We start from the raw sequence: 21,052 nt of genomic DNA, 5'->3' as shown, positions 1-21,052 counted from the left end.
GCGCACAAATATTTCAAATTCCACTCAAGTGTCTATCAGAATCCAAACTCTACAAACTCCAAATTTCAAGATATTTAAAACTGGAATCAAATCATCAATGCTTAAAGCAAAATCCATCCACCCTCCACAACAGTCTGTCGGGGTGGACAAATTCAAATAAACTCTAGCTCACAAAGAGCCAAATGCCTAGTCGAAAATATCACTAGGATCCATTCTCAAATAATCTCTTGCCAGTAAGGACGTGGTACGTGTCCTCTAACCGGCAGTTTCGCCGCCAAATGGCACTGCAGGTAAACGGTTATGACCCGGGGCCCTCTGAAACGAGTGGTTTTGCCGCCAAATGGCACCACAGATAGCGGTTATGGCCAGAGCCAATATGCTCCTTAATGGCGTTAAATCCTTGAGATATGAATCAATAGGATATGATCGATAGGGCACAAAGCCCTCTGTTAGCTAAGGTGGATTCAAATTTGTCCCCTTAGACAAACATTCAACCCCGGTCTACAAGGTCCCCTTGGACGAAGCAACCCATGGCTGCCGACAAGGATCCTGTCAGGTTGGGTCGACTACCTCCTCTGACTAAGTAGACCAGGGACCACGATGGCCCGGGACGACGGAACCATGAGATCTCTATCGGGTCCATCATCCATTCCCCCACCATCCGCTTTAAGTACAAGATGGTGCAATTTCTATTTTAAATATTAAATCTTTCCAAATATCCAAACTTCCCAAATTCACAAATCTAAATCCAATTCTCAAATTCAATTCCATTGCTGCTACTATATGCCAGATAACACGTATTATATACGTATCTGATCAACGACTAGCCTTAATCGAAAGTTCTCTCTCGTTATCGGGAGGGGTAATTAACTACAGGGGCTTGCGCCTATAGGAAACCAGAACTCAGATCATAAAGTCCTCAAAAAATGAGGGCGAAATCTCTGGGTAGTGTCTTATCTACAAACCCATCTGCCTTCCAAAATTTACCTCGGAACTTAGTTCGTTAAAACTCGCTCGCCGAATAAGAAAAGCGAGTGGAGGCCGAGGCCGAATTTTCGGAGCCCACAGGCATCTGATTTGTACTTCAAGAAATCCATTATTGATAAATCAGTCTAGAGTCTGTTCCAAAGAAAATGTTTCAGTTCATGATTCTTGTGATAATCTTCTTCTTAGAGAGCCATTCAAAGGTTCCCATCACGAGCCAACTTTGGTAGAGGAGTTATCATGTTAAAGCCAGTACGGTTAAATTATGGTTTTCCTTTATACTTCTTCAAATTAAAAAAGATTCAAAGAATAAACCTCACATTTCCCGCGAGTGCAGATGTCATCAAATTCAAACCAATAGGACATAATTGTGTTTGTTTGTTCCTCACTGTCCATCACAAGCTATTTCTCAAAGCCAACAAGAGGATTCTCAGACATATTGAGGAGAATTAACCCTAATACTAAGAAGAACAATTATTTCTCATCTAAAAATTGGTGATAAATTTGAACTTAATTAGGAAGGACCTTTCTTCATTAAGAAAACATACCAAGGCGGAGTCTGTCAGGTCATCAATCTAAATTGTCAATAATATATGCTTCCAATCAATCGCGAGCACTTAAAACTATATTTCACATAGGATCGTATTAAGTAGTATTGTATCTAAAATTCTTCCTTCAAGATATGAACATTTGAGTTGATATCGTGCTTCATATCGAGATTCTTAGATAAATACCCATAATGATCAATGCCAAGTTGCGTATGATTGCATGACCCTGAAAAAAAAATATAAAAATCAATTTTCAAGTATGATATATTGCAGACAATATTTCTAAATTATTATGGAAGTCTCCTCCATGACAGGGCATTTTTAAATATTTATTTTTGTTCTCATCATGCTTCACATTGAGATCTTTAAATAGACATTTAAAATTTTTAGTAGTGCATCTCATCTAATTACACAATTAAAGAAATCGATCAATTTTTCAACAAGCATGAATAAGGTAGCTCAAAAGTGAAGGTTGATCTCCTTGGCTCATCAATATTCTAAAAGATAGGTTAGAAAATTTCCAAATTTGTAAATATCAATCAACCAACTTGGAGATGCATAAATCCCTATAACTTAAGTTTGGGACTCGAGTAGGTAATGAATGTCAGATTCAACACACTAAACATGCCGAGTTGCTGATAGCTTCTCTCGCTCAACAAGTCATAAGAAATGTTGCAATAAGGAAGCCCTTTTTTAGTCTGATGGCAAAAGCTACAAAATTTCAAGCCTATTTAACTTGGCAATTTCAGGTGATCTAGATCTAGAAGATTTTTCTCAAATGATTGACATGTTAGGGCAAAGTTAGAGACAATCTTCACTAAAGCAAGTGTCCATGCAAGAATATTTCTTAAATTTGCAAGTTCCATTATCTGGAAAGCCAAATAATAAGATTTTATAAGTTTACAAGCTTAAACTAGCCAAGTTTGAAAAACTCAAGTTCCCATAGCTCAGACTTTAAGTGAATCCAAAAGGTTAGACTCAACATGCCTAAATATTGCTGAGTCGCTCACAACTCTTCTTAATCTACAGGCTATATCAATGATTATAGTAAAGCCTCCACCTTATTTGTCTGATGACAAGATCTGTCAAGTTCCAAACCTGTTTTATTTGATAAGCTCAATTAACCCAAATTAATGAGAACTTTTCAATTGGTTGAAAGGTCAAGACAAACAAAAGGATTGCTTCTGACTTAAGGAGGCATCAAGCTGAGTTTAGTGGCATCATCAAATAAAAATTTCAATTCCTTTGACAAGTTTTGAAAATCACAAAGCGAAAATTGAATGAATAATTTGTTTTAACAAATTCAACAAAGCCAAATGCAAATGTGAATTAATGATCAATTTACAACAACACAGGCTTACTTGCCGAATCTCAAACTTTTTGTATTGACATTCACAAATATTCTTAGAGTTTTGCAAAAAGAAATCCTTATTGTGACATCCAAATGATTTTTTGGAGATCCTTATGGTCAATTAGTTTACCACAAACATAGTCCTGACCTCCACATTGGCTCCAAAACTCAATTCAATCAAGGGAAATTTACATACATACCACTTTATAACATCTTATTTACATATCTAACACATAAAACTTTAATATTACATGAATACCACCCTGTATTATTTTAATATCAAATATACCACTTACATTTCTTTCCTACCACTCATATATTTCATTTCTACCACTCATATTTGGTATGAAAATGAACTATGGGTGATATGTATGTAATATTAAAGTTTTAGGTGTTAAATATGTAAATAGCATAGTATTAAGTGGTATGTATGTAAATCTCCCTTCAATCAAATGTGAAGGTGGACAATTGATGTGATGTCATGCTAGATTAGTCTGAAATACATCAATAATGAAAACAATCACTTATTGTATGTTTGAAAAATGAGCTATCACGCATTCGTGACATAAAAAATTATTAGAAAAGACACTCATATTTTTTGTCGCAATATAAGAAAAGTTAAGAAATTCTGTGTCATGTGAGCAATGAAAAATGCATGAAGTTTCAAATGACACATTATTTTTGAACCATTTTTTATTTAATTTAGTTAAATTTATTAAAAAAATTCAAATCCCTTTTTTGAATGCCGCCTAAATCTCCAAATCTCGCATCTCACCGATGTTATTTTCTCTGCCCGTCCTTTGTCCCTACCTTGAGCATGCATCCCTCATGGCTCCCTTTCAATTGACCTTTCGTAGCTCTAAAGACTTCATGTCGAACTTGTTTCGCTTCTCATGCAAACTACTCGCTTGGCTCTAGCTCATGCATCTTACCTCTTTTTTGGGCACACCTTGGCAACCCATGAAGTTCGCCATTGCTTGTCACGAATAACTCTTAAATTGGCCTTCGCTCTCTCCCACCTTTGCGTGCTTGCACTAAGCCTCACCTGGCATCTCCCTTGCTTTTCATATTAATCTCGCACCTACTCAATGCCATTGCCGATTATTTCCTCCTTAGTTGTCAATGCACCTCATCATCAAATATGGTACTATAGCAGGCAACCTCTTCACTATTGTGGTCTTCCATGCGTTCCTCTCAAGCCCTCTTTCTCAACCTCTCAAACACTCACTAGCAATCAACTTTGACAACTCTCCTCATTGTTAATCTTCATTTTCCAAACAAATTTGGATATCTTCTCTCTGTTTCATGTCATCACTTTCTCCCTTTCTCCTACTCTCAATTCTCAACCTTTCTCTCTTAAACTCTCTAAAAAATTTCTCTATATATATTTTAAAAAAGTTAAGAGCAAAAAGAAAGACTCTCATCCGGGCATAAAAAAATGCAACTCTTAGAAGCTCCTAAAATCTCATTTGCGACGCGTATTACATGACTAGTGTCACTTTTGCACATTTTTTCTTGACACGACAAGGAAAGATCATAAGCTTTGCTTGCGACGTAGTATGCCCTATATGCATTTTTATTTATATACAACAACAACAACAACAACCTCAAGCCTTTATCCCACTATGTGGGGTCGGCTACATGAATCCTTTTTCTCCATTATGTCCTAGTAAAAATCAAATTCTCGTTTAAATCTAATAAAGAAAGGCCATTCATAATATTTTCTAACCAAGTCTTTTTAGGTCTACCCCTACCTTTCTTAACACAGGTCAAATCTAATACCTCTACTCTCCTAACCGGGTCATCGGAAGGCCGCCTTTTTATGTGACCAAACCAACTAAGGCGGCTCTCTCTAATCTTATCTTCTACTGGAGCTGCTCCAACCTTTTCATGTATATGCTCATTTCGTATCCTATCTCTAAGGGTAAAGCTACTCATCCACCTGAGCATCCTCATCTCTGCCACACTTAACTTAGTATTATGCTTCTCTTTTAATGGCCAACATTCGGCACCATAAAGCATTGCAGGCCTCACTACCATCTTATAGAATTTTCCCTTAAGTTTGAGGGGTACATTTCTATCACATAATAAGCCCGATGCATTCCTCCACTTCAACCATGCAACTTGAATTCTGCTGATAATATCCCCATCTATTTCACCATCACTCTGAACAATAGATCCAAGATATCTAAAACGTGTACTCTTATTAATGACTTGATCGCCCAGAGTCATAATCCCCTCACTATGTCTATTACTACTAAAATTACACTCCATATATTTCGTTTTAGATCTACTCAAGCAAAAACCTTTAAGACTCTAAGGTTGACCTCCATAATTCAAGTTTACCTTCAATTCCCTCTCTAGTCTTATCAACAAGAAGAATATCATCAGCAAAAAGCATACACTAAGGTACATCCTCTTGCAAATGTCTAGTGAGAACATCCATGATTAAAGCAAAAGGATATGGGCTTAAGGCTGATCCTTGATGTAGCCCAACCGAAATAGGGAAATAGTTGGTCAATCCACCTTGTGTTTGAACACAAGTAATAGCTCCGGCATACATATCTTTAATGATTTGAATATAAGCATTATTGACTCCTTTCTTTTCAAGAACTCTCCATAGCACTTCTCTTGGAACTTTATCATATGCCTTTTCTAAATCAATAAATATCATATGTAGATCCTCCTTATTTTCTCTATATTTCTCCATCAAACATCTTAATAAATATATGGCTTTCATAGTCGACCTACCCGGCATGAATCCAAATTGATTTTGAGAAACATTAGTATCAAGCCCCAACCTATGCTTCATAACTCGCTCCCATAGTTTTAAAGTATGACACATTAACTTAATACCTCTATAATTCGCTCATGATGACTTGTGAAAATCATGGTCATGGTGTCTTAGGACACTGATCATGTGAGGCTATGTTTGGTAAGCCAAGTGCTTCTTATAGATGCCTTCCACTAAAAAATTGGGAGGCTAATAAATTTTTTAGTGAATAGGGACTCGAGAAAAATAGAATGAAAATGACATAAGATATAAATGTGATATAAGGAAACAAAAAATAAATGTAACAATTAAAATAATAATAAATGAGAACAAAAGTTTGTAATAGAACACTAAATAAAACTTGAACTTGACTTATAAGAAACTTGCAACGGTCTTGAAAACTCATCAAGAGCAATAATAAAATCTAGATGGAATGTTGAAAATAAACTAGGGTGGCCCCTTTTTATAATAAGAAAAATGATTTCTCATGGGACCTATCACAATAAAATACAATCATATATGGATGAAAATTATGAAGCATTGGAATGCACAAAAGACTTAAACTCATAAAAACTTGCAATTGGATTCAGAGTACAAACACAATCATATAGAATGCGATCATTGAGAGCTAAAAAATATTGCATTTATACAACAACATCAAGCCTTTGTCCCACTACGTGGGGTTTGCTGCATGAATCCTTTTTCGCCATTGTGTCCTGTAAAAGTCAAATATTCATTTAAATCTAATAAAGAAAGATCATTTTTAATATTTTCTAACCAAGTCTTTTTAGGTCTACCTCTACCTTCTTAACATAAGTCAAACTAATACCTTAACTTTCCTAACCGTGTCATTAGAAGGCCTCTGTTTAATGTGACCAAACCATCTAAGACGACTCTCTCTAATCTTATCTTCCACTGGAGCTATTAGAGAGAGAGAGAGAGAACAAGAGAGAGAGAGAGAGCGATAGATTGATAGAAAGCAAGAGAGACTAGAAAGAGGGAGAGTGAGAGAGCGAAAGGGAGAGGGAGGGGTAGAGAGAGAGAGTGAGTGAAAAGGGAGAGATATGGAAAAGAAAGAGGGAGAGTGAAAAGTGAGAGAGAGAGAGAGAGGGGTAGAGAGAGAATATATGTGAAAAGTAAATCCAGTCATCCACCTAAACTTCCTCATCTTTGCAACACTTAAATTAGTATTATGCTTGTTATTTAATGGCCAACATTCGGCACCATAAAGCATTGCATGTCTCACCATCTTATAGAATTTTCCCTTATTATGCTTCTCTTTTAATGGCCAACATTCGACACCATAAAGCATTGCAGGTCTTACCACTATCTTATAGAATTTTCTCTTAAGTTTGAGGGGGACCTTTCTATCGCACAACAAGCCCGATGCACTTCTTCACTTCAACCAACCAAACTTGAATTTTGCTGATAATATCCCCATCTATTTCACCATCACTCTGAACAATAGATCCAAGTTATCTAAAACGTGTACTCTTATTAATGACTTGATCGCCCAAAGTCATAATAAATGTATAACTTCCATAGTAGACCTACCCGGCATTAATCTAAGTTGATTTTGAGAAACATTAGTATCACGCTGCAACCTACGCTCCATAACTCACTCCCATAGTTTTAAAGTATGACACATTAACTTAATTCCTCTATAATTCGCACACTCTTGTGTATCACCTTTATTCTTAGGAATTAACACACTCATTCTCCACTGATCTGGCATCTTGTTAGTCTTCAAAACAGTATTAAAAAGTTTAGAAAGTCAAGAAATTCTTTCATCTCCTAAGTATTTCAACATCTATTGGAATATCATCAGTTCTAACAACTTTTCCACACTTCATTTTCTTTAAAGTCTTTCTAACTTCAGTTTTACTAATACGCCGATAAAAACAAATATCTTTATTTTCATTTAGGGTGTTAAAGTCACTAAAGTCAATCGTATTTTCACGTTCTTCATTTAAAAGTTTAGCAAAATATCTCATCGATCTTAGTTGAATATCATTTTCTAAAAAAGTATTTTTTGATCTTCATCCTTAATACACTTTCACTTGAACTAAATCCTTATTACTCATATCTCTTTGTTTGTCTAACTTATACATATATCTTTCCCCCTCTTTAGTATCTAATATAATATAAATCATTAAAAGCTAAGCTTTTTGCATTGCAAATAATTTTCTTAGATTCCTTACGAACCTCTTTATAGTTTTCCCAATTATCATAATTTTACATATAAAACAATTTTTATAACAAATATTCTTATTTTTTTATCGTCTGTTGCACATTTGGATTCCATCACCAACTATTTTTACTATTAGGAGCTTTTCTCTTCGAAACTCCAAGCACATCTTTTGTAACAATCTTAATATCACTAGCCACGTTTTCCCACATAAAATTAACATCATCATGCACAGACAAAATCTTAAGATCTAAAATCTTACTATCGAAAATATTTTTATTAATATTCTTTAAATGCCCCCATCTAATTCAAAAAAGTTATTTTACTTTATTTTTTATTTTCTCCCATTTTATCTTAAAGTCCAAAGCTAATAATCGATGTTAGATACATAAAGTTTCACTCGGAATAATTTTGCAATCTTTTGAATCTAAACGATCTAATTTTTTCAAAAGAAAATAATTAATATGTGTTTTATTATATCAATTTTTATGAGTGATAAGATGTTCATATTTTTTCTTAAATAAGGTATTAGCTATTAAAAATTCATAAGCTAAAGCAAAATTTAATATAGTCTTACCACCTTTATTTGTCGTTCCAAACTCATGACCACCATAAATGCTTTTAAAATCTACCTCTCTATCAATATGTCCATTTAAATCTCCTCCAATAAAAATTCTTTTTTTAAGATGTATATTTTGTATTAATTCTTCTAAGTCATTTCAAAATTTTAATTTTAAACTCATATTCAAAGTCCAAACTTACTTGAGGAGCATAAGTACTTATAATATTAACAATTTTAGCATCAATAATAATCTTTAAAACTATAATTCTAACTCCAATTATGTTAATTTTTATAACATTATCCTTCAAACTCTTTATCTATAATCAGACATACATCATTTCTAGTATGACTCCTACCCGAATATCTTAATTTATATCTTAAATTATCAATCTCTTTAATATTCTCTCCAACCCATTTAGTTTTCTGAATGCACAAAATATTTATCTTCCTAAGAATCATAATATCTATTAATTATATTAATTTCTCTGTAAGAGAGCCTATATTCCAAGTTCCTATCCTAATTTTAGTTTCATGGACTAGCTTCTGTACCTACATTCATTCTTGATGTGGGAACCCTTTCCTATTTAAAACTGCATCCGGGCGCCGGTGCAGCGGCGGTACAAATGCAAGATGCAATAAAATATAGTGCATTCATGCAAATACTGTGAGATAGCTTCTTACTCTATTGAGATTATGCAAATAATATAATTTGGAATTATTCAAATAATGTGCACACATCATGAGATAGCTTCATACTCTATTGAGATTCCTTGAGATGCGTACAAATGCACCATGTAATCGCCTAAAAAACGTGCATGACATGATCCTTTTCTGTCCGTAAATCCCACATTTTAATTCTTGTCCCCCATGTACATGATCCTTTGCAAGCAGTTGGACAGAGCTAGCAAGATGCAATAAAATAGAGTACATTCAAGCAAATACTCTATATTGGATGCAGTAAATGCACATCAGGATATATTTTCAAAATTAAGCTTCAAATCTCAAATACCAATGATGTAAATGATCTTACCTCAATGATGGCGGTGATTCTCAGCTAGAGGGGATCTTTATTTCCAAAAATGTTTCTAAACTCCAAAATAAATTATTGTCGGGCCCAAACTTTTATAAAAATATGAAAAAAAGGAATATATTTATAAAAAGAATCAGGCAAAATATATTGCTCCAAAGTTTAAAGCATCATATATTTGCATTCTATAATAGTTTGATAAGGGCATTAAGTTTGAGATTAATCTCAGCTCACAAAGAGACAATGTTATATTGAGTGTATCATTATAATATCTTTAAAATGATCTCACACCCATAAAGATGTGACACATATTCTTTGACTGGGTGATTTTACTACCAGATGAAACTGATTGATGTAGGCGGGGGGGGGGTGGGGGGGGGCAAATCAAATCCTAATATTTGGGGGCGTGGGGGGTCAAATCAAATCCTAATATTTGATTTTTGACTTCTCTAGCTCATTAATGTCAAGTGGAAGTTTAGCTCATTATGAGCTGATTTTTAGTTCATTTATTGACTAAAAATTAGCTCATTAATTCTTAAACTTAGCTTTTTTCCTTCCCCCCTTATTCTTCTCATTTCTCTATAATTTCACTTGCCTTTTTCTCTTCCTGTTGCCTCTTGGATTGTTGCGATTCCTGCTGGCTTTGACCCTTTGGTTTGCTCTTGAAATTAATGCCCCGTGGTCCCCCATTTTACCGAAATTAAAAGTGGCTCTTTGGTTTTCTGTCTGGGCAGTTTTCCCATATCAGCTGGAGGCCTTTTCCCGTGGAAATGAAGCATTGTTTCCTATGCAATATTGGGGCTGCTGTGAAGTGACTGTTGGTTTTTCAATTCCCTCATTTATTTGAGTATATGAAGAGATTTGGGGTTGTTTTTTGGACAGAATTTGAACAATTTTATGGGGACTGTTTGGTGGCTGTTTTGGGGAGAATTCCAAGAGACTTACAGATTTCTGGACAGATTTCTACTGCAGTTTTTAGGTGTCTTTTGGCCTTATATTTTCAGCTTTTAATTAATGTTTTGTGGCTGTTTGTATTTCTCTTTTATGCCTATATATAGAAGATGTTTGTGGCTGTTTTTGGTGGTGAAAAATGTTATTTTTGGACTAAGAAAACCTGAGGGTTTCTTGGAAAAAGCTTGAGAGCTTTGTTCCACTTCTTCTACTTCTATGGAAATCTTGCGAGCTCTTTCCAACCTTCGTCTTGGCTTCTAATCTCTTTCTTCTCTCTGCAAGTGCCATTCCATCTGTATCTTTCTTCTCTAAGTGAAGCAAGTTTAGGCGTGTGTCCAAGTTTGTAAGTGTTTTTTTGTAAGTGACATGAAATGTAAGAGTTTTCTCTAATATTATGGAAGTGTCTTTGTTTCTTATTTTGTGTCTTTTTAGAATTTGGTGAATTTCTTCAGCATTTTCAGTATTTCTTTTATATAGGAAGTCTCCTAATTTTGTGATAAAAAATTTGGGGCCCTCTACCAAATTTTTGATTGCATCACTGATAAATAATTATTATGATTAGGATCATTTGACTAAGTTGTTTCACTGTAAAATAGCACTATTAAATTACTATCACTACTGAAGCTTGAATGTTCTCCAATGGCTCAGCTCCTTGAGTTATGAATTATAGGGTGCATTTGATTGGACAAAAAGCCCTCTATTAGTTAAGGTTACTTTAAAATTATAATTTTTGGATAAACATTCACTAGTATGTCTATAATGTTTCCTTAGATGAAGTAACTTATAGCTTACAATAATGACTCTTTAATCTGGTTGAGTCGACTATCTCTGAACCATGAGGCCTTGATTGGATTCATCATCATTCCGGCATCATTTGCCTTAAGTTGAATGTGAAATTTTTTTCTATCCTATGATAAAATTGTTGTTTTTATAAGCTAAGCATTAAACATCTAATGAATAGCCTTAATTAAAAGTTTTTTCTCATCACTGAGAGGGCAATTAACAATTGGCACTTGTGTCTATGACAAACCTTGAGCCAAATCATAAAGCTTTCAAAAATGATGGTGAAATATCGGGGTTCTGTTTTATTTGCAATCCAATTTGCCTTCTTAAGAACCAAAAGCATTAACACCCATAGAAGAGCCTGGCATGAATTTCTAGAACTCACAATCCAATACTTCAAAATTTAAGCATCTATTATGCTCTCGATAAGCTTACAAAACATGTGGACACCATGCAAATGAAACATTCAACCATCATTATCCTAATTTTCCCTTTCAATATCAATATTAATATCTTCTTTATTCATGTCTTCATTATTTTAATTAACAAAATAACCTTTAAGTTCAACATAACTCAAACAACAACATAAATATTCATAAATTTAACTTATAAAAAAATACACTAGAAATATTTTAGGCAATTTTGAAGAGCATCTCTCTGGCCAGTCCTAAATGACAATTGCACAAGCTGAAGGGCATGGAATACCATGGAGAAACTTAAACACATATCTCTGGACAGTTCTTAAATGGCAAAATTGCACGAGGCAAAGGATATGAAAAACCTTAGAGAAACTCCAAAGCTATAATAGGAGTAAAGTTATGTACCTTGAATTCAAATCTAGTTGACAATGAATTGAGAAATAGAAGTTGAAGAATTGAATGACTCAAAAGTCATGAAGAAGAATCTCATATATAAAGTGAAGAAATAGTATATTGACTTGAGATTGAGAGCTCTAGATGGTCAATGAGGAGTTGGTTTTCTATATTCATATCATCATAATGGTTTGTGTTTGTAATGAGGAGAGAAGTTGAGAATAGCATGAGGTGATAAGAGAAGATTATCCCTAAAGTCGGATGTACTTGTTAACTAAATTAAATTTGGGATCATAGTTTATACCTTAACTCTTTATTTTTTTGAAGAAAATGCATAAAATTGCATTAATAAGAGAAAAAGAAACAAACTACAAACTAGACACCACAGATTCCTCCTTTAACAAAGTCATAAAAGGAGGAACCTTATTTTCACTAATGTCTTCCCAAATAAAAGAGCTAAGAATTGCATAGTTAGCACCTAAATCCGGTAACTTATTATAACTTCTATTTGCACAATTAAAAATAACATGGTTGAAATCTTTGATAACATGTAGAGATTCCAAATTAGAATTTCTACTTGCTTTGGCTTCTTCAAGAAACTTGATAATATTCGAATTGTCTCCTTCTATGATGATCCCCTTGTACTTATACATCCAATCTTTAATAACTTCCTTCAAAGAAAGAGTATCAAAAAGCTCCAATGAAGAAATGTCCCAATGTATACATGACTTCCCCAAGGCCAAAAGAAATCGGCCTTTGTCATCACGAAATACCCCTCCAATTTCAGCTTTGTAAGATGAAAGTAATGTTGCATCAACATTCACCTTGATCCAATCGGGTGGAGGAGGATGCCAATGTGAATTAGACATCCAAGACGACTGATTAGCACCCCATATACCCGAGCTTCTACTAGCACCATAGTCAGCAATGGAAGCATAGCTCACGGCATTAGCAGCTATGCACATTTAGCTATCCTCAAATCCTTTGTGAATTAACTTGTTCCTCGATTTCCATGAGAAAAACAGTATATTACAATATAAATTCGCCAAAAATGGATTTTGTTTTGACAACCAACAGCAGCATTCTTCAAGAGAGATAAAGGACGGGATAAGGAAACCCAACCTATTAATGTGTTGTATAGCTTCTAGCAGTTTTTTGCATTTTACTGCAACATGGTTGCTATTTTCATCTTCATTGCAGCCTCTAGGACAACTTGACTCCCTTTGTAATCTTCTATACGATAAGAAATGGTAAGTAGGAAGAGCATTATTAAGATTCTCCACCAAAAAACCTCCACCTGTGGATTCAATTTGGTTTTCCTAATCCATTTCCAAAAGTGGACTGTAACTGTTTGTTGAATCGTGGCTTCAAAAACTAGTGCATAAATAGATTTCCCTGAATTTTGCCAAAGCAATTCAAGCTTATCTTTCCCCATTCCATAATGTATTTGAATATTGCAAATAAGTTTTGCAAGTACCTCACCCATATACTTGCTGATTTCTGTCAGTTTCCATTCCCCTTCTTCAATAAGTTTATCCACTGTTAAGCTACTAAGATCCAGAGAAATAAAAGTTGGCCATTTGCTCAAGCTTTTTTACAATATCCAAGTGTCAATTAGAACATCAATTGACTCCCCATTCACAATTGACCATCTAGTTATTTGCTTCAAAGAATTTCCCCCGTCTGAAATGATTTTCCATGCTTCTTCACCATACCAACTCTAGACAAGCCTCCATATTCCGGATAAAACACCTTATGAAGTAACGAGTCTTCTTCTTGAACATATTTCCAAACAATCTTAGCTCTCAATGGCCCAGCTTTATTATAACAAGAATGTAAAGCTCTACCTCCTCATCTTAAAGGCAAGCACAAAGTATTCCAGCTCACATAGTGAATCCCATGACCTCTATTTGCTTTATTCCAAATAAAATTTATACAAATTTTATCAACTTCATCAAGTACACCTTTGGGAATCAAAGAATTGGTACTTTGAAAAGTAGTATAGGAGAGCAAAACAGTTTTTACCAAAGTGATTTTTCCCGCTAAAGAGATTAGCTTTCCTCCCCAAATATTGACCATCTTCAAAGTTTTCTCAATAACAAAATGATAATCATCTCCTACAAGCCTTCTAAGAGCTAATTTAACTCCTAGATAAGACAATTCTTTAACATTTTTGAATCCCAAAATTCGAGATATTGCTTTTTTATTCCTTCTATCCACTGATTTGCCAAAGAGCAAGCAAGATTTGTGGTTATTAATTTTTTGGCCGGTCCAACCATAGAATTTATCCAAGATTGCTTTAATTTCTTTGATAGCCTTCAGTCTTGCTTCAGAAAAAATGATTACGTCATCTGCATACAGTAAATGGGAAACTCTTGTCCCATTTGAACTCACACGAATTCTAAGGGAGTTTTCTTTTTGCTTAAAAGTATTAGATAAGAGTTGAGAACAAAGTATAAATAATAATGGAGACAATGGACAACCTTGACGAAAATCACTTCTCTCATTAATCCAATTGGGCGGATTGCCATTAATTAATATAGAAAATATTGGATTTTGTATGTACTCCAAAATAAGTTTTGCAAACATGAAAGAGAACCCAAAATATTCCAAAGCTTTAATCAAAGTAGGCCACCCCATAGAGTCATAAGCCTGTTCCATATTTATTTTAAGAGAAACAAAACAAGGACTCTTTCAAAATAAATAAACTTTTGTGTTTAGCCTTACTCCAATAAAACAATGCCTTCAATGACTTTTATATCTTTGAATTAAGAATACTTGACATGCTACCAGCAGTTGTTTTCATCCAAACACCACTCACAACTACAGCCGAAGCCTTATTGGAAGCCCAACCATCTCCAAATCTGAAAGCTCTTTTAAGCAAGGGCTAGAATTCAAGTAAATTTAGGAGTATAGGACAATGATCTGAAGCTAGACGAGCTAGGTGTCTAACCACCATTCGATGTGAAGAGTTTAGTGCAGCTGAATTCAAAAATATTTATCCAATCTTTCAAGTATCGGATCCGCTCCGGATTTGTTATTAAACCAAGTGAATCTTGGTGCAAGAAATCCAACTTCATGAAAGTCATTAGAAGACAAAAAAGATTTCATTTCCTTTGGTCCTAGAGAAAAGATAAATCTTTTCCCTCCCCTCTTATCTTCTTTAGAAAGAATACAATTAAAGTCTCCTCCTTTTACCATACGCAAATCCTTGGAGGAATAAAATTCCAATCTTTCCCAAAGTTTTCTTCTTTTATATACATCCTTATTACCATAAATTGAAGCAATTCTCCACCTCCCTTTATTATGAACTTCCAAATCACCAATAACAAATTCATTGGAAGATTCCAACACTTGAAACTTCGCAGTGCTAGATTTCCAAATCAAAAGATTTCCACCCGACAAACCTTTTGAAGATACTTCAAAGAAATCCCAATCCGTACCAATTAATGTATCAACATCCCTTCTATCAATATTAGATATTTTGGTTTCCAACAAACCAAGAAAAAAATATCCCATGAACCTTCACAATCTCCTTCAAATATAGAGAAGCTTTTTTCTTTCTAACTCTACAATTCCAAAAGGGTATAGAAGACATTTATTGAATAAGATGGGATGAAATCCCCAAATTTTCACCTTCTACTCTTCTACTTCTAGGAGCCAAGTTGATAGGACCCAAACCTTTCAATTGTTTTGAACCTTTTTCTTAGCACAAGAAGAACCATTATCATTGTTAATCAAATCAGCTCTTTCCTCCATATTTGTCATCATGTTACCTTCTTCTTTATAATATTTTCTTTACAGCCAACAGTAGTAGAATTAGTAACTTTTTCTTGGATCTCACCTTCTTCTACCAATCCTTCAAAAACTTTGAATTTATTTTCATGAACAGAAGTAGCATTGTTTTTGGAATTCATACCAGATTGGATGTTTGATGCCTTTGAAAAATCCTGAATCTCCTGCTCCATATCAGTTCCTGGTTCCAGACAGAGTACCTCTTCCGCAGCTACCACATGCTGAACTGTATGTTTAACCATAGAATCTTCAGCTTCTTCAAGACTAGTCTCCTCATTGTGATCAACTCCTGCAGCATTATCTTTTTTATTTTTGGCTTCCAAATTAACAGCATACTTCATAACCGAAGCATCCACTAGATTGCTGATAACTCTTCTAAAAACAGGTATCTTATTTCTTCTTTTTCCATAGTTGACATGAACCCATAGACGAGAAAAAAATGAGAAAAAAAAAAGAGATTTCTAGTTGCCCCATCCTTACCTTCTTTATCATTGATGAAGCCATTCTCAGCATGATTAATAATTGTTTTTGATCTATCTGCCTCCATTTGCTTGGATGAGCTTTCATCATTTTTTGAACCAATATTAGTATCTTTCTTGCCTTCCAAACAATCTTTCTTTGAGTGCCCGATCCTACCACAATTGAAACAGAAAATGAGAATTCTCTCATATTCAATCTTCTGAAAAAATTTCCCATAGCTTCCCTCAACCCAAACTCCAAAAGGCAGTTGTTCATCCAACTTAATTCGCACAAAAACCCTTCCAAATTCCTTCCTCCCCTATTGGAACATGTTTATATCAATCAAACAAGGTTTTCCCACTATAGACGCAATCCTGCAAATGTTTATATCATCCCAACACTGTAAGGGAAGGTTAGGCATCCTAATCCAAATAGGAGCAATCAAACCTTTTAAGGAAGTAGGATCAAAATTTGGAGACCATCTATCAATACCAATAATCTGCCCGTTAACAAACCATGGTCCATTTGAGAAAACAGCTTCTAACGGTTCTTGTTCATAGAATGAACAAAGAATTTAACCCATCCCCAATAATGTGAGATGAAATTTGCTATATGGAGCCCATTGTCTTCTAAGATCAGAACTGATAACTGGAAATGGCACATTCACACCAAATACTTTGATAACTAATGATTTCTGACGTTTCCTGGAATTCTCAAGTTCATTTTCCCATCTTCCATCAAGCATTCACCAAAATCTAGATTTATAACCTTTTATGTTTTCCTTTTTGCTCCAAGCATTTAATTTTGTTGTAGTAGTCGTTCTCGGAGGATCAACAGGAATACTGTCAACACAGTCACCCAGTTCACCTGATTTGCAATCTTGGACTTTAACCAAATTTGTATAAGCTGCCTCCAACAGATTATTTCCAATTACATTCGCTGCCGTATTTGACTTAATATCACTTTCTCCAACAATCAATTTGTCATTTGATTTTAACTCTCTCGATTCAACAATGTATGAATTCATCTTCTCAATTATCCCTTCCACAGAAGCTTCGATGGCCTTCTTGTTCAAAGCCAGGTGCCGAGATCGAGGAAGGGGAGGCACCCTCATTAACAAATACATGACCTCTTAAATAAGGAATTTTTCCTACTTTTAGCTGAAAACTCACATTGTCTTCCACTACAACATCTTTGTCCTTGTCGATAACTTCAATATTGTTCTTCTTTAGCAAACCTCTTTCATTGATGATTAATGGCTTTCCCACCTTCGTCGTGGATTTCAAACCTTGTGGAATTCCAGATTTCATGTCTCCAAATGCCGGTGGAGAAGACGTGAAAGTACGAGTTTGAGCATAAGACAGTCCTGTAGTAGACCGTCGAACATCTGCTGGACCACCGGCCGTTGGTGGCCGGCGACCCTCAGCAGCCACCATTGGAACGAGCGAAAAAACCGCGAGATTGAAAATTTGAAAATCACGCAAAAAACTTTCAATTACTCAAACCTTCTCTCTCTAGCTTCTCTCTCTCTCAACTCTAACCGTCAAGTCTAACACCCGCAAATCCATTATGAATTATGCAAAAAACCTTAACTCTTTATAGGTGAGCCATAAAAAACCCATTAACTGACAATCTAATATCTCAGTTGGTATGGCTCAATTGATTGTTAGTCATGAGCATGGGATGTACACACATCGTTGCATTTCGCAGCAAAGCGAAGTGTTGTAGCTACGCGTCAAAGCACATTGCTTCATATGCTTGTTTTGAAGCTTGCTTTTAATAGCATTATTTTGATCAAGTCAAATGCATTGGAATTAATGATAATTAAAATCTTAGTTAAATATGAAGACATCTGTAAAAATTGAAGATACTTTTTTGAGAAACTGTAAAACAAAAACTTGAAAAATATTTTCAGAAGATCATAATATGCATAATAGCGAGTCATACTATATTTTGATAAAAAAAAGTGAAGAGTAGTTGGCTCTTAAGTTGTGTAAAGTTAATTTTTTATGGTTCATTTGAGATTTCTTATGATATTTGAAAATTATGAGTGATATTGCAATAACTTCATTGAAATTTTGAATGCTTATGTAACTTCAAATAATCAGAGGATTAGTATTTTGATGCTAATATGTAAGAATAAAGGGGATGTTCAAAATTATGATAGTTATTGAGAAATTAAACTTACTGAGTCATGCAATGACATTGTTGGAGGGGAATGAAATACAAAGTTAGAAAATTACATCGAGTTTGGCTACTTAAGTTTTTTTGTTGCAAAGAAGATTCATTGTACTTGTGATTTTTGTGCTAAAGTAATTAACATCAAATATATAGAATAATGATAATCAAATATATATGTTAAATAAGTTATTGATATTTGTAGTTATAGAATCAGCAACGAGTTTCCAATCATAATAGGTTTACTTAAAGGATCAACATTGTGTTTAGATTTTTTTATATTAATTATGGAGATGCTTAATAAAAATAAGTGAGGTATATTGTGTGTGTTTTGTAGATATAGTTCTAAGCAGTCAGCGTTTGTCAGCGTTTGTTGAAATAAAGTGAAAAATTAGAGAAAATATTAAAAATGTAAAGGTTTTATAATTATTAAAATAGAATTTGAGCATGTGATATATAATTTTGTAGGTTTGATATCGTTTATTATGAATCGATCTTAGTTGAAGGTAAATTGATAACTAGGTGTAATATGTTATGTATTTTCGTATATTATGAGGAAGGATAGGGGATATGCTCACGGATATGACCACTAAGGTTTCGTTTGGGACGGCTTTTTTACTGCTTTCTAAAACGGAGTTTTAGTACAAAATTTTTTATTTTTGTATTAAAACTCCGTTTTAGAAAGCAATAAAAAAGCCATCCCAAACGAAGCCTAAGAGTTAAGATTTGATAGTTAAAATAGATAATTGTCTTAACTGTATATGAGAATATTATGGATATCTAAATATAAATTTTATAAAACTTCAGTTATGCTAATATGCTAGTTATGTTATCAGGTTTCAATTGATGAGCAGTAAATAAGTCATCTATAACAAATTGAGTATGCCAGATAATAATTTTAAAATAGATTTTTGACAAAATTAATAAGGATAGATTTATATAGGATTACATTAGAACAACATTGTGAGTAGCTTTTATTAAAGAAAAATTAATTGACCTGAATTATTTTAGCTTGTATAATGATGAGACATTAATTTGATAGATGATGTTATGTCGTGCAATGCAGGATAAGTTTAAAAATAATATGCAAATTAGCCGGGAAGAATCACAAAGCCTGTCCCAAATAATTTGGATAAAGGCCTAATAGCGATGATGATTATGACCAATAGGATTAGGTGTAACCAAACCCTTTTCATTGTGCTGGATATTATCTGAAAATGGTTGCTGCGCATCCCTGCATATCTGTTAGGTGAAATTCCCCTATAACCGGCGCTTTTCTAACATAAAAATTTTCTGATTACAGATTGTAGTCCTACAGGCAAAGACAGCAAAAGCAGCAACTCCAGATATTCTCACCACGCACTGTATCCCTTCTGCAATTTCAGCTGATCTGAAGTCTTGATGCTAGCTAGCTATTCAGACGCGTTAAGTGAAAGCAGGATGTTGTTCAGTTATTTATTTATACAAGCATTTTTTCTTCCTTTTATGCTGAAACTCCTATTGGGCCTAGTAATTATAGCTTGTAGGATTCTTACCAGTCTTTTTGGGATGCTGTCGGTTCCATCATTGAAGTTTTAAGCAGTTTACAGATTTGGGATTTTATGAGTTATAGTAAGGGAACCTTTCGAAGTAGTGTACGCAATTGATATTCATTGATATAGCAATATCTTATACGGGTAATACTGCTTAACTATTTATTTTCCTTCTTGCTGGCATTGAAACAGATCAGGCTTCTATTTGTTACAAGTACTTTGTATATCGGTTTTGAGTAATTTTGTTTGGGGGATATGCATATCGATTGGAATTTGAGTTGTGTACAACAGGGTGGCAGCTGCGACAATTTGGCACTGAGGTGCTCTCCGGAAAACCTTGATTAACATGGTAAATATTTATTGGTATTAGATAACAGGTGCAAAAAGATATCAAAGAAATAAGGATGATGTAAACATATAATGCCATTCATCGTCTATCTGTTCTCTTATTTTTTTTAATGAGGATTTATACAAATAACATTTAACTCTTTCTTACTACTTAAAGCAACTATTTAGAAGTATTAAGAAAGCCTTCCCAAACGAAGCCTAAATGAACTTATTTACTATCTATCATCCAAAATTATTTATCTACTCACATAACATAAATTTTTTTAAATATTATAAAATTGTGACCTTCTGACCATATTGTTGATGTACGCACTGCTGGTGCACTTCCTAATACGTCCCATTATGATACATAGGTTGTCTATGTTGGTCCTGGGTTTAGGGTTTAGACGTCCCATTATGATACATAGGTTGTCTATGTCGGTCCTGCAGATGTGCTTTCTAATGAGCTCTCGTTGGGACTATCTTACATCTTCCTCAATATTCGCAAGTTATCACTTTCATCAATGCCCTTTTTCTAGCAAGATATTGTTATGATTTTCTCACTTTATTGTTGAGGGCTGCCTCAACGTTCACAAGCTATTTGTCCTATGGATGCACTTCTCTCAGCAATATTTCGTTGTAATTTTCTCATCATTTTTCATCATGGATGTTTATGCGAAGATAGGAAACAACTTCATTGGCAATAAGTAATGGACTGGTAGTTTAGTAACTAGATATTTGTAGATGTTAGATATATGATTAGGCTAGTTTTAAGTGTTATA

General features: G+C 34.2%; 1 protein-coding gene across 2 annotated transcripts in view; it reads left to right on the top strand.

Annotated features, from left to right (window-relative positions):
* The window catches only part of LOC110109774 (protease Do-like 9), a 62,308-nt gene extending 42,195 nt beyond the window's left edge, over positions 1-20,113 (top strand). Inside the window, exon 9 of one of the 2 annotated variants that reach the window (XM_020840972.2) lies at positions 19,715-20,113. In XM_020840972.2, coding sequence (XP_020696631.1) covers positions 19,715-19,813 — 99 coding nt within the window. In that variant the 3' untranslated portion in view covers positions 19,814-20,113. Of the gene's footprint in view, positions 1-10,167; positions 10,801-19,714 lie in introns of those variants that run through there. The other variant, XM_020840973.2, reaches the window with a different exon arrangement.
* Positions 20,114-21,052: the final 939 nt, after the last annotated feature.

The sequence above is a fragment of the Dendrobium catenatum genome, unplaced genomic scaffold (genome assembly GCF_001605985.2).
Source record: "Dendrobium catenatum unplaced genomic scaffold, ASM160598v2 fragScaff_scaffold_1116, whole genome shotgun sequence".
NCBI classification, from domain to species: Eukaryota; Viridiplantae; Streptophyta; class Magnoliopsida; order Asparagales; family Orchidaceae; genus Dendrobium; species Dendrobium catenatum.
Note: the sequence above shows the minus strand (reverse complement) of the source record. Positions and strands in the feature narration are given on the sequence as shown.